Source organism: Cyclopterus lumpus, chromosome 19 (assembly GCF_009769545.1).
Source record: "Cyclopterus lumpus isolate fCycLum1 chromosome 19, fCycLum1.pri, whole genome shotgun sequence".
Taxonomy (NCBI): domain Eukaryota; kingdom Metazoa; phylum Chordata; class Actinopteri; order Perciformes; family Cyclopteridae; genus Cyclopterus; species Cyclopterus lumpus.
In genome coordinates, this window is record NC_046984.1 from 3,870,378 (window position 1) to 3,883,086 (window position 12,709).

At 46.1% G+C, this 12,709-nt stretch overlaps 1 protein-coding gene across 5 annotated transcripts in view; it reads right to left on the minus strand.

Moving 5' to 3' along the window:
- Positions 1 to 896: 896 nt before the first annotated feature.
- Positions 897 to 12,709, minus strand: part of spag9b (sperm associated antigen 9b) — a 29,963-nt gene continuing 18,150 nt past the window's right edge. For 2 of the 5 annotated variants that reach the window (XM_034558427.1, XM_034558432.1), the window contains 18 exons: positions 12,363 to 12,493; positions 11,110 to 11,166; positions 9,517 to 9,696; positions 8,460 to 8,589; positions 8,277 to 8,366; positions 7,553 to 7,714; positions 7,240 to 7,411; positions 6,884 to 7,093; positions 6,434 to 6,590; positions 5,719 to 5,847; positions 5,559 to 5,639; positions 5,406 to 5,473; positions 5,161 to 5,309; positions 4,840 to 5,011; positions 4,627 to 4,740; positions 3,961 to 4,143; positions 3,698 to 3,829; positions 897 to 3,609 (listed from right to left, as the gene is read on the minus strand). In XM_034558427.1, the coding sequence (XP_034414318.1) occupies positions 3,491 to 3,609; positions 3,698 to 3,829; positions 3,961 to 4,143; positions 4,627 to 4,740; positions 4,840 to 5,011; positions 5,161 to 5,309; positions 5,406 to 5,473; positions 5,559 to 5,639; positions 5,719 to 5,847; positions 6,434 to 6,590; positions 6,884 to 7,093; positions 7,240 to 7,411; positions 7,553 to 7,714; positions 8,277 to 8,366; positions 8,460 to 8,589; positions 9,517 to 9,696; positions 11,110 to 11,166; positions 12,363 to 12,493 (2,436 nt within the window). In that variant the 3' untranslated portion in view covers positions 897 to 3,490. Of the gene's footprint in view, positions 3,610 to 3,697; positions 3,830 to 3,960; positions 4,144 to 4,626; positions 4,741 to 4,839; positions 5,012 to 5,160; positions 5,310 to 5,405; positions 5,474 to 5,558; positions 5,640 to 5,718; positions 5,848 to 6,433; positions 6,591 to 6,883; positions 7,094 to 7,239; positions 7,412 to 7,552; positions 7,715 to 8,276; positions 8,367 to 8,459; positions 8,590 to 9,516; positions 9,699 to 11,108; positions 11,167 to 12,362; positions 12,494 to 12,709 lie in introns of all 5 variants that reach the window. The other 3 variants (XM_034558431.1, XM_034558428.1, XM_034558430.1) reach the window with 3 other exon arrangements.

The window sequence follows — 12,709 nt, forward strand, 5'->3', positions numbered from 1 at the left end:
AGTGGGGATTTTCTTCTCTGCATTTGACCCATCCTTAGTTATCAAGCAGTGGGCTGCAGTGAAGCGACCGGGGAGCAACTGGGAGTTTGGTGTCTTGCTCAAGGACACTTCAACATGCAAAGTGTGGGGATTGAACCGGATACCTGTGTTTATTGTTGACATGCTCTTTCCACCAGGCACACTGTGCTCTTGTGTACGTCTACGACTTAACCTGCTACTCCACTATCATGGCTGTGATCCATGGCGGCCAGGTGTTCTCCTCAGAGCTTGTGAAGAGATTAAAGCCTCCATCGGTCTCTCAGCCTGCTCAGCACCGGTTCAGCTTCCTTCAAGGCCTCGAATAGAAGGGGTGGGTCGACCAATCGCAGGCAGAGGAGGGGCGCTGATGTCCTTCCAGTAGTCACTGGGGAAAAACGGCGGTTAAAGTGCAGTTGAAGCACGCCACCTAGTGCTGGTAGATAAAAGTGAGGAGGTTCTCTGGAGGGGCGTGACCAGGAATGAGCATCGAATGAGGCACAAATTAACATTTTGTAGAGTGTTAAGTTCTCGCCCTCTGTTGGATTTTTCCTTTCTTTCTTTTTTTTTTAAAGTGATGTGGTAAAAAAATAGTTTAAATGCATTCAGATTGGCTGTGTCACTCTTTAGTTAAATGGATTACTGGGTGTTGGTTTGTTGAACATTATATTACATTACATGTCATTTAGCTGACGCTTTTATCCAAAGTGACTTACAACCATGTGACATTCATACACTGTAGACACAGCTACAGGGAGCAATTCAGGGACTAGGGCGGGGATTGAACCGCCAATCCCCTGATTGAAAGACAGACCTGCTAACCACTGACCCAGAGACCTTTGAAACTAAATATTGCATATTAGGACGCTGAACCACGGACAAAAGTTGAATTTACTTTAATTAATTACTAAAGTTGTTGTAACCCATTTATGGAACTGATAATAAACCTGGTTTGGTGTCGTTTCACTGGAGTTTACTGTGGTCGAAGTCAACGACAAACATCTGTAAACTTCAGCTTCCATCCTCAAGACGAGCGGCGTGTCGCTGACAAATGAAACATTACAAGCAGACGAAGCTCGCCCACAAAAGCTGCTTTAATGTGACCATTAGAAATACGTAAGGCCGGCGATGCGGAAGGAGTACAAGATGGTGTGTCTGGGTGTGTGTGTGTGGACCTCAAAGTTAAAGAAACACACACACACACACGCGCGCAGATGAGAGGGCTGACAGACCTGTGGAGCAGAGGGTGTCAGGCTCAGGACAGGCCGCCGGGTTTCTACTTGGTTTAAATACAAAAAAACATTGTGAAGCAACCCCCAAACAGTGCATAGCTGAGTAAGGTTACCCCCCACAAAAGAAATTCATATGATTTAAACAATAAACCCAAGCAATTTCATGTTCCATACATATATAATCATATATATATATATATATATTCATTAATATTCAATGTACAAAGATACATTCTGAATTGCAAAGGCTCAATCAATGTAAATAAATACTGAAATGGCTAAAATGCAACGTTTCACTCCTCTCTTGGAGAGGACACACACACAGGCCAGAATTGTATTCTCATTTTACACCCAAATTAACGTCTTGTCTAACATAAAACGAACATAAAAAAAATAAAAAGTTCAGAAAAATAGACTTAAAACATCAGGATGAACATATAAAACAGGATAACTTCAGATGAACATGTTCTTGCTTAAAGGGGGCAGCGCTGCAAAAACAAAAATGTCAATGTTAGAATTCTGACCTCTAAATGTCGAGATAAGGATTAATAGGGGTGGTGGGGGTGGGTTACGTAATCCTCACGCGTGGCGGCTTGTTCTATCCTCTCTTAGTAACGGGTCCAGCTCTTCTCTCACAAACCCTGAAAATACGTCAATTCCAAAATATGAAAGTCTAAAAATATATCTCATCTATATGCCGGGATTTCCGTTATAAAAGCGTTTCATCTGCACAGAGGCAGACTCAAACATGCTGCTCCACATGAGGCGAGACGCTTATTATCGTTTGAGCACGTGCAAAAACCAGCCGTCTTTAATTCTTTACACTTTGGTAGCAAGAGCAGCGACATTCTTTTAAGGAAAAATAAATACTTTTGTCACACTTGAAGATTGAAGAGCCGAGTACATCAAGTCTCTTCCAGCCCCGACACCTTTTATTAAAGCGTCTTTGTGGATTGAGAGCAGAGCGCCGACAGCGTCCTCGTGTTATATTGGATTAAACACAAGTCAGTGGAACCAAAACCAACGTCAAGGAAGGGCGCGACAGCGTGTGCAGCAGCTTTTCAGGTCATTATTCATGTGAATGGGACGTTGACCGTCACCAAGTTACTCAGGCTCCAGTTTGAGCCTCTAATGTATCACCAATACATTCGAATCACAGAGCCCAGTTTAGCATGCCAACGTTTGTTAATTAGCCCTAATTATATATGGAATTATATTCATGCAGCCATTTGGTCATAAACAAAAGTATTTGACAAATGTAAAGAGGTTGACCCGATGATGCTGGATGAAAAGTCAAAAGGTAAAAAGGTGCGAGGATACGAGGTTGGCAGCATTTCGATTGCCTCTAAATGGCTCTCAACATGGCGAAGGCTCACAGCGACACCATAGAGCCGCGCTGCTACAAAACGAGGACGTCGTTTTGTAGCTTCCTGCTGTTCTGAAGGTCAAGCGTCTTTCTTCTATCGTGCAGCAGATGGAAAACGTTTTCCAATCAAATGGTTCTGGGAATACCATCCGCACAGAGGTAAGAGTGAGTCGGCTACTGGGTTTTTAAATCAGAACATTTATGCTTCAGAATACTGGATGCTTTGTGACTGGAATGCAAATAGTAAAGCTGGCATGAGAGGCATAAACTGGGACTTGCATCTTGAATATTTTCCGCTCAAGGCGGGGCCATCTAACCCGATGAAGCTGATGTATTGCATTTGACCAGGAGACAACCGGCAATCAATTCAATTCGTCTTGCATACAATCAAAAGCCAAGTTATCAAAGGATGAGAAAAAAAACAAAAAAACAACGACATTAAATAGGATTTGGGATTCATCAAAAAGCAAAAAGGGGAGCTCACAGGTGATTATTCCGTTTGACCGACTGACACCAGCGCACAACTGAACTGAGTTCAGGAAGAAAACTCATTGAATTTGCTGAGTAAATATATAACAAAAAGTTCTGTTTGCAATAACAGCTTTACCTCAAATAATATTAGAGAGAGAAGAGGCACGATAACAGACATTTAAAGGAACAAATAAGAAAAAACTAAAACTAATAACATGCAGTTTGTGTGAATCCGTTTGCACTGCTCCAGTCCACCACGAGAACGCTCTCGGAGCAGTTTCACTCTTATTGTTCAGGAAGAAAAAGAAGGGGACACAAAGTGCTGATTAAACTCCCGTCTGCAGAGGGAAACTGCCGGTTTGAGAGAAAAGGCAAATCGGGCCTCAAGGGGTCCCGAGGTCAGAGTTCAGCCCTCGCTGGCGAGGACCTGCCAGACGATGAGGTGGCTGCGCTCGGCTTTAGCCAGGAAGGGCTGCAGCTTCATGGGGGGCTGCTCGCCCTCCTCCGCCTCTCCAGCCTCGTCGCCTAACAGAAGGACATACAGAGAGGCGTCACGCGTGTCTCCAGCGGGAACTACGGGGGCGGCTTTGTCCGCTGCTTGTCGCCAACTCACCCATCCTGAAGTCGATGTAGCCTTCGCCTCCGCTCATCACCAGCACGGACTTGGTTCCTTCCTGAGTTGCGGCATCTGTCGCCTTGTCGCCCGCTGCCTCGACTCCGCAGGACGCCGGTGGAGCTGCGTGACCTGAGAGCACAGAGCCGCAAACTGTAAACGCCAAACAAGTCAAGATTGTGTTTTCATCCGGGACAGACCGTCATCTCAGTATACTGGAGGTATTGTTAATGGGATCGCAGCTCTCCAATTCACTGGTTTACCTGGGACGGCGGTAAAGAACTTGACGGCATCCCTGTGACCGTGGAAACAGAGCTGAGCGTGAGCCATGGAGCAGTACGGGACGAACGTCCCGGCTGTGACTTTGTCACTGCTGTCGTCGCCGTAGACGCGGACCACGCTTCCTGGAAGGTTGCTCGCCGCCGCCTTGGTTACCTCGTTCGCTGCTAACGGAGCGGAGAGAGAGAGAGAGAGAGAGAGAGAGAGAGAGAGAGAGAGAGAGAGAGAGAGAGAGAGAGATTGAGACTGAAGAGGCCGATCGAAACGCTCAGTCTGTGAAATCCACCTTCAGGACAATGTTTAACGAGCACTTTCTCCGTACTCTTGCTGCATGTATTACGCTATTGCAATGGCCCTGAATATCTGAAAACCTCTAATCACAAATATAGGTTGAAGGAATAGTTGTAGGAGGCCATTATGTACATAGTCAGCCCTTTCTGAAAGGGAAGTGAAGCCGTTACATCAGCTATGCTCCATTAAAAAGCCACAAGACGCCACTGGCTATAAGTCACTTTACCTTATTGAACACTATATTCATACTGTATAAAGTGTGAATAGTGGAAATGAGGGCCTGCACACACATAGGCAGCAACAAGAGGAACCGTGCAGGGAGAAGTTTATACCCGTAAAAAAAAAAAAGAACAACTCACTCTCTGTTAAAGGGATGGAGAGGATGACTCCGTTTCCAGTGCCGATCCACAGGCGGTTACTTGACACCATGAGTGCTGTGATCCTCACAAATGAGAAGCCTAGTTTCCCCGTACCTGCGTGAAACAAAAAACAAAAAAAACAGCACAACACAAAATCAGAGCCGACTCACCAAACGTCTACCGCGCTTTGTGGCGGGAGTCTCGTGGACTGACCCAGCATCTTGCTGACGTAGGGCTCGATGTCGACGTCCTGGAGGTGCTGGAAGGTGTGAGCGTGGAACAGCCTGAGAGTGGAGTCCAGTCTGATGGACACCCAGATGCCGTCGCCATCCCAGGCCAGCTGACGGACCTGGCTGTCCTTACGAGGGTGGGCGTCAAACGACTTCTGCAAAGGGGAGCAAAATAGGCAACTTCTCTGTGAATCAACGAACCGGTAAACAACTTATTGTGTGGCCATGCGACAGTATCACACGCTTTCAGTTGACGGTCTCCAAATAATATAATATTTAAAAATCAATGGCAGACATTTCATACCTCCATCTTCATGGCTTTGGGCTGCACCACATAGATCTTGTTCCTGTAACCACACCACACCTTGTCGTGTACTATAGTCATGCAGCGGATGGCGTGGTGGGGCCTCCCCAAGTCTAACAGATGGTAGTTGGTCAGATCCCACTGTCCGTCTGCCACAAACAAAAGACAGAGTTATATTTCCAGATGCATCAGGTAGATATTACTCGGTTGTTTTGTTTTTTTAAAAAGGACTCGTGACCCCTCACCCACTCCTCTGTGGAAAATGGCCAAAGTGCCGTCAGAGAGACCCACCAGTACGCGGCCTTTCACGTGCCTGATGGAGAGAAACAAATGCTTCCACAACACAGCCAACAAAAAAAAAAAAGACAAGAAATGAGTAAAACGCCCATCGTACTCACACTATGCCCAGCACCGAGTCCTTCAGCTTTATCGAATGCAGACACTTCTTCCACTGGGCCACAGAGGAGTGGACGTACACGCTGGAATCAGGAACAAATCATTCAGTTTTCGCTTGAAATCCGGAGCAGCTCGCCGGTGCAGCTCGGGAGCAACACTCACCATCCGTTCTGGGTCCCGAGCCACATGGTGGGCAGAACGCTGCTCATCTTCTGAGCCTCCTCTCTCATCAGGTCCTGCTCCTCCGCGGTGGGGTCGGAGCTCACGCCGTCTTTCAACAGATCACTCTGCCTGACAGACAACACGCATTATTATTATTATTATTATCATTATTATTATTATTATTATTAGAGAGGCTGCATTTTAATTAGTTGTGTGCTCGCTACCAAATTATATGTGCAAGACATGTAAGCGCAGAGTGATTATTCTGGTGATCCATTTTCTAAGTCTAATCTAAAATTAACACGTCAAAACCTTTTTTCCCTTGCCTGTTATTAAGTCACAAACACAGTAAAGAAAACTATAAAACTATTTAGATCACTTATGACTATGAATCTTCCCCTCACTTGCCTCCCAGGGCTTCTGTACAGCCAATAAATAAACAAGTGATAAAAGGAAGTCCGTTTGATCATCGATGCATATTCATCTCTCTGCCTGTTAAAATGTTACAGCTGTTTTGTAGCAGGTAAATGGAGCACACACTGCCACCAGCTTAATGCTTTGCAATAACAATTTACCACCACACAAATATGGACACATTTGATGGGGTTTCTGACAGTGATTTGGTGTCGTCGTTCAGTGGGTTTTTGTTCTCGATGAAATGGCCCGTTTTATTGGCAGACTGGATTGTAGCAGCATCGGGCCTCCCGGGTGTTACCTCTGAGAGTAGTTGGCTGGAGCCTCTGCCGTCTGTTGAGCTCCCAGCGGATCAGTGAAGACGTGTTCCGTGTAGACGCCCCTCCGGCTCTCTCTTTGGTCAGCAGGCCCTGCGCTGGCCTCCGTCGCCTCGGTGGCTTCCTCTGCTGGTCGGGATTCTGTGGAGAGGATCGTCTCTGAGTAAACTGGGCAGACTAGTATGCCCAAGTAACATTTACGGTGTCATTTTAGCCTCATTATATATAATGTACGTGTATTGATGCTCTGACGACCGATTTATAACCTCCCTTCTCAGATAATTCGTTAATTAATTTGCATATCGTGAGAGAAACGAGCTGCATTCGCGCACGTTGTGGGTTTATTACTGAATAATGGATACATTTAAAATGAACAATGCCGTATTGAAGAGATATTGTTGTTGTTGTCGTGTCGAACAGTAAACGTCTCTGACCACTTTCTCCGTCTTCTCCCAGACTGACTGCTGTCTGAGGAACGGCTGCTGCTCCCTCGGCGTCGCAGCCCACGACGGTGATGCCTCCGAGCACGCCGTCGCCGCACGACGAGCTGCTCTCGGCCGGCGGCGAGCCGCCGTCCGCCGCTGGTCCCGCCTCGGCGCTCGGAGCGACTTCCTCACCAGCTGGGTAGTCCGTCTCTCTTGCGCCTGAAGAAAAAACACCCGCGTATGAACCGCGAGTAAGACCACGCGGTACGTTCCCTCTGAGATGGCGCAGCTCCTCTGTGGGCTGCTGAATGCAGAACGAGCAGATTGCACAGATGTTAGTAGTAACATCTCTCTCTCTGTCTCACCTGGAACACTGGCGATGCAGAGGACGTGGGAGTTGCACACAAAGAAGCTCTCCAGGATGTTTCCGGCCTGGTTGGCGTCGACGACCACGGCCTTGGTGGTGGACTCGGTGCTGGTGCAGATCCAAACCAGCGACGACAACTCGTCGTGCTGCCGCAACTCCTTCTGCTGCTCCTGGAACGACGAACCATAGAAGCGCGGATATGAATGGTCAAGCATTTCTCCAGAGGGTTATCTTTACCACCATGTGTCCGTGTGTGTGTGTGTGTGTGTGTGTGTGTGTGTGTGTGTGTGTGTGTGTGTGTGTGTGTGTACCTTGAGGTCTTGATCCAGTTCATCCAGGCTGCTCTGAGATCCTAGTTTCTTCTTAGGGCTCTCTGGTCCAGGCACGTCGTTGTAAAACACGCTGGCCCCTACGATGGACCCGCCGTCTCTGGTTTTACCTCCGGAGAGGTTCACGCCAGCAGCACACCACAGCTGGAGCACAGACGCACGGTTACAGTCAGAGACAAGGAGACGCGTCACTGAATATGAGCTAAAGCTAGGAGCTATTCTCTTTCTGCCGAACTAGAACCGCGCCAGCTACTCAGAGAGTCGGCCACTCACACATTCACACATGAAACTGCACACAAAAAGGGTCTGTGGGTTCTTTTGAGTGACCGGGTCATGATTTCTGGAGCGAGACATTGCTGCAGACTTCTTTGAATAGATTTTAGTGACACTTTGAGCCCCACAAGTCGAGTGCCATCTAGTTGCATTATACTGGAGAGACGGCTGACATCTCCCAACATATAGACCAAGACCATCAGGAAATAGCCCTACAGGTAAGAGGATTTCATTTTGCCTTTTCGTATTCTAGCAGTGAGATTCTTAGTTTTAGGTGATTATACACTAAAAGAAAACAACGTTTATCTTGTCTTACATTTCAGCCTATAGATCCCTCTGAATGCTACACACTGCCCCATAAAATGGTGAGGGCAAAAGCTGACGAGACATTTGGATTTGCAGTTATTATGCACCAACAAGCCGGAGGGAATACCTTCATGGAAGCATCTTTCTCATCCAGTGGTCTGAGGAAGACGGGAACAGGCAGGTTCTTCACCTTACTCTCCGTCTGACCACCGTTGGACTGCAGGATTACAAACAAGAACAGACAGACTGTAGTCGTGATAACTGGAGACCAGAGGGGCTTCTGCCACGGTGCTTGAGGTCATCTCCTTACTTTGTATTTCTTGGGCAGACTCCAGCCGTAAGCCTGCACTCTGCCGTCCTCCTTCTGAACGTGGGCTTTGACCTGCTGGTACTGGGCCCTCTTCTGCTCCCGCCTGGACACCACGTTATCAGCGGCCACTCTGTGGGACGGAACCGAGGCTCACTAACAAAGACGGGCATTTCTTTCACGCCCAAACCCGTTCGGCTCGGTCAAAACCAACTCCGGTCTGATCGACCCCGTTAGTCCGGTTCCTTTGGGCTGGTGTGAAAGCCCTCAATGGTGTGCACGTAACAACCGAACCGGGTCGGCTTCTCGCCGGACTCCGCTGCAGTTCATTTGGGGTTGAAAGCAAACGAACTGACGGGATTTTATGGTGGCAGATATGAGATTTCAGCATGATTTTAAAAAGCTGACGTCTGTTCAGGAAGCCATCTTATAATTGCTCTGAATAAAGCCACGTATGTAACCTATGTAGGCAAATCTACCTGAATGCATGTGAGCTCTGGTATTCTCCACGATGAATATATGAAAAGCCGTTAAAACTGCTCTGCTTATCCAACATCTTTATGTGGCATCCATCCCACGGAACAATACAACATTTTCCCCACTTGATCGGGTCTAAATAAACCCAACGACAGGTGTGGAAGCACCCTTAAAAACTGTACTGTGCCAGTCTGATGAAATGTGTAATTAAAATGATTATTATTGATATGCTCAATTCAAGCGTTTGATCCAAATCATCTTCTCACACCAGATAAATAGCAAAGAAACGGTACCTAATCGACAACGTCTAACGTGTTGCTGATGACTGCATCATCAGTGAAGTCATGGATTATGAGCATTAATAGTCAGCGCGTTTGCTATGCGCGCCACAAACGAGTCGGACGCAGACGGAGAGCCAGTTTCTCGGTGTCATCCGCACCGGGTTTCCACACCAGTCCAAATGCAGGATCACACGTTTTCATTTAAAAAGGGATAGTTCAGCTGTTTCTATGGATAAGTACCTCATACACTTCCACTTCGAAACACCCAAACTATCCTTTCCATTTTCCCCTGAGTGACTTACTCCTCATTGAGGAAATCAAAGGCTTTGCTCTTGTCACTGGGCAGCTGCTGCAGGGTGGTGCTCCTCTTCTTGACGGACGGCTGAATCTGAGAGGTGGGCGCATTGTACTTGACGTTCACCGGCGCCTCCAACGCCGGCTTCTTGGCCGCCGCGCCCGACGAGCTGAACAAACGGCTGAAACTGGAAGTGTAAGGGTGGGGAAGTGGGAGGTGGGGGGGGGGGGAAGAAAAAAAGAAAGAAGCACACAGACAAACGTATAGGAGGGGTGGACACAAGCAGTAGCTCCAGCGGCAGAAGTGACGTTCAACATTTAAGGGTAAAAAAAAAAAACTAAACACAGGTTCCCTTTTCCCACACCGACACACACCATGCAAGAGTTCATACGGGGAGCAGGCATTAATATGCATGTCCCCATTGACCCGTCTCCTAAACAGCAAAGCACCCGAGCAGCTGCCCTCCAGGGTTAATGCACCAACGAGGACATTAGTCAACAAAAAATGGACATGGACACCTTTCACCCCCCCCCCCCCCAACTCTACAATGAGAGCACACAGCATTCACCACATTCTATTTGACACTTCATATTCAGCAACAGGCGTTACGCGTGTTTCAAATGAATATGTTTATAGCTGATATTCGAGCTTATAACTTAGATGTCAGTTCTACCCCCCCTCCCCCCCAACACCCAAACACACCTCCTGCACACAGACGCCACAACATCAGGAAGGATATAGAGGGACACAGAAACAGGGCGGGAGAGATGGTGGATATATCAGATTTTGCTCGTCTTGTAAACACAACTGTCCCAAACCCCGTTGCCCAACACCTGCCCCGAATAAAGAGAGCCGCGGTCAGATCAGAGATGTTCTCAAAGGCTTCCGTCATGCGTGTCGTTTCTTTAGAAAACGGTTACTTCTGTATCGTTTTAACCCAGATCTGATTTTCCATATTTTCTGTGTGACTAATGGGGACGACCATTTCTGAAGCTAGTCCAGTGTTGAGTGAGAGCGCTGCTCCGATGTACGTCCAATAAAGAGGACTTGTTTTTGATTGTTATTAGAAGTGTCTGACAATATTATGGAAAGAACCCCACGGAGAAAATAATAAAACTTCTTCACCCCTCACTCGATCCGGTCTGCTTGTTATCTCGTCTAGTCTTGTGACAAGAGGTGACTTGTCCCGTGTGGTTGGACACAATACCAAACAGAAAGCTAAAGAGAAAAGGGTTTCTTTCTGGGTGGGGTTCTTCCCATAATGTTGTCAGACGTCGGTCAGCCCTTGTAGTGGCTGCCATCTCAAGCGTTCGCTCGTCCCCATTAGTCACACACGAAAACATCGAAAGATAAAGGACCCTTTAACTTCTAATAGAAGAAGTAAAGACAATCATGACAGTAAAGCAGCTCAGATCTGAGATGAGAGCCACCCTCTCAAAGCGGGAGCCAGTCAAGAAAGACACCATGTCAAAGATTTACCTACATCCTGAGGAGAACAACCACACAACCATGGAACACAAAAGAAAGAACAACATGAAACACAGCCGTCGCACTGCGGTTGGTATTTGGGAGATCAAGTGATGAGAAAAGAGGAGCTTACAACTGCCAGAGGCTGGATTTCTTCTTCTCTGGAAGAGCTGGGTTCTCCTTTGAAGCCCTGAGAGGGAGACACACAATTCACTTTGACTCTAACTGAACGCTGGAAGGAGCTTCACGGTGCGCTCCTTCATTTCGACATGAAACTTCAAACCATATTCGGCCAAGTTTGCTTCTGTAGTACCGCGTTGTACTTCCCCTCTGTGGGTGGTGCGTTAAAACGGAGTCATCTGAATCCACCGACCTAGACCGCCTCGTTTAGGCCGTTACTACCATAAGACTGTGAAGCGTGAACTCATTTAGATGTTGTCATGGTGGAAATTAACTAAGCAGATTTATTTTAACTTCTACTCCAGGTAAATATTGTACTTTGTTTTGTTTTTTTAGTATATATGCTTTTTACATTAAAAAAAAATATATATATTTGTATCTAATATGATGAAGTCCTATACTACTAATCTACCCGGTAGTACAGTGGTTCTCAAATGGGGGTACATGTACCCCTGGAGGTACGTGAAGGCACTAGAAAAAAAAAAGTATATTTAAAATGAGCATCCATCAAAAAATCCTTTGAAAATAGTTATTTAATAAATATTCAATCAAATATAAGTGTAAGTCCGTGAACTGAATTGTATATATTCTATATTAAATTAGACACGGATGGCAAAATGCTGCGTATTACATCTTTTCAACCCATTTATACTACTGCAATGAGAACCTTTGCAGTAGTATAAATATATATATCAAACGTTGGCTCCAAAATGACAAACTACAACATTAAAATGCTCTTACATGTATTTGTAAAAACCGAATATAATATTCTCCAATAATATGAGACAAAAGGAGACATTCTGCATAGTGAGTACTTTTATTTGTGATACTTTGTTGATGCTAATACTTTAGCAACATTTTGAATTAAAGCCTTGTATTTGTAATGGAGTACTTTTAGACTACTGTATTTCTAGTTAAGGGATAAGAGTACCGTATACTTCTCATCATATGAGAATACCACTCATTTTAATAAATGTGAGCTAATTTCATATTTTTTCTTCTATGGAGAATTACTTACATTTACTTTTCTCTCCAACTGTTTCTGTTGTTTCTACATCTCAAGGTATATTCAGAGATATTATGCCTGGTGCAATAAAATATTCTTTAATGCCACAAATATGAAAAAAGAAAACTGCAACAACGAGATACGTTCCTCCAGATTCTTTCAGCCCTACAGTACTTCATATTGTACAGCACTTGTCTTACCGGATCATCTCTGTCCATCTGACCGCCTCCTGCAGCTCCATCAGCCTCTCCTTGTACTGGTTCCTCTCCATCAGGACCCTGGCCATCTCCACCCTGGTGAAGCGCTTCCTCTGTGCCGTCGGCACGTCGCTCTGCAGGCACAACACCGGCAGGAGAACACAATAACCACTATGCAGTACACACAATATATGTGTGACACATTCTGATGATCGATATGATGGCTAATGAGCTCTAAAACAAATTGGGGGGGAAAAGGGACCACTGACGGCTTCATTGGCACTGAAATATTCATATTTAGAGATGCGTAAAAACATCTACTGCTACTAATCCACACAGTTGTATCACTC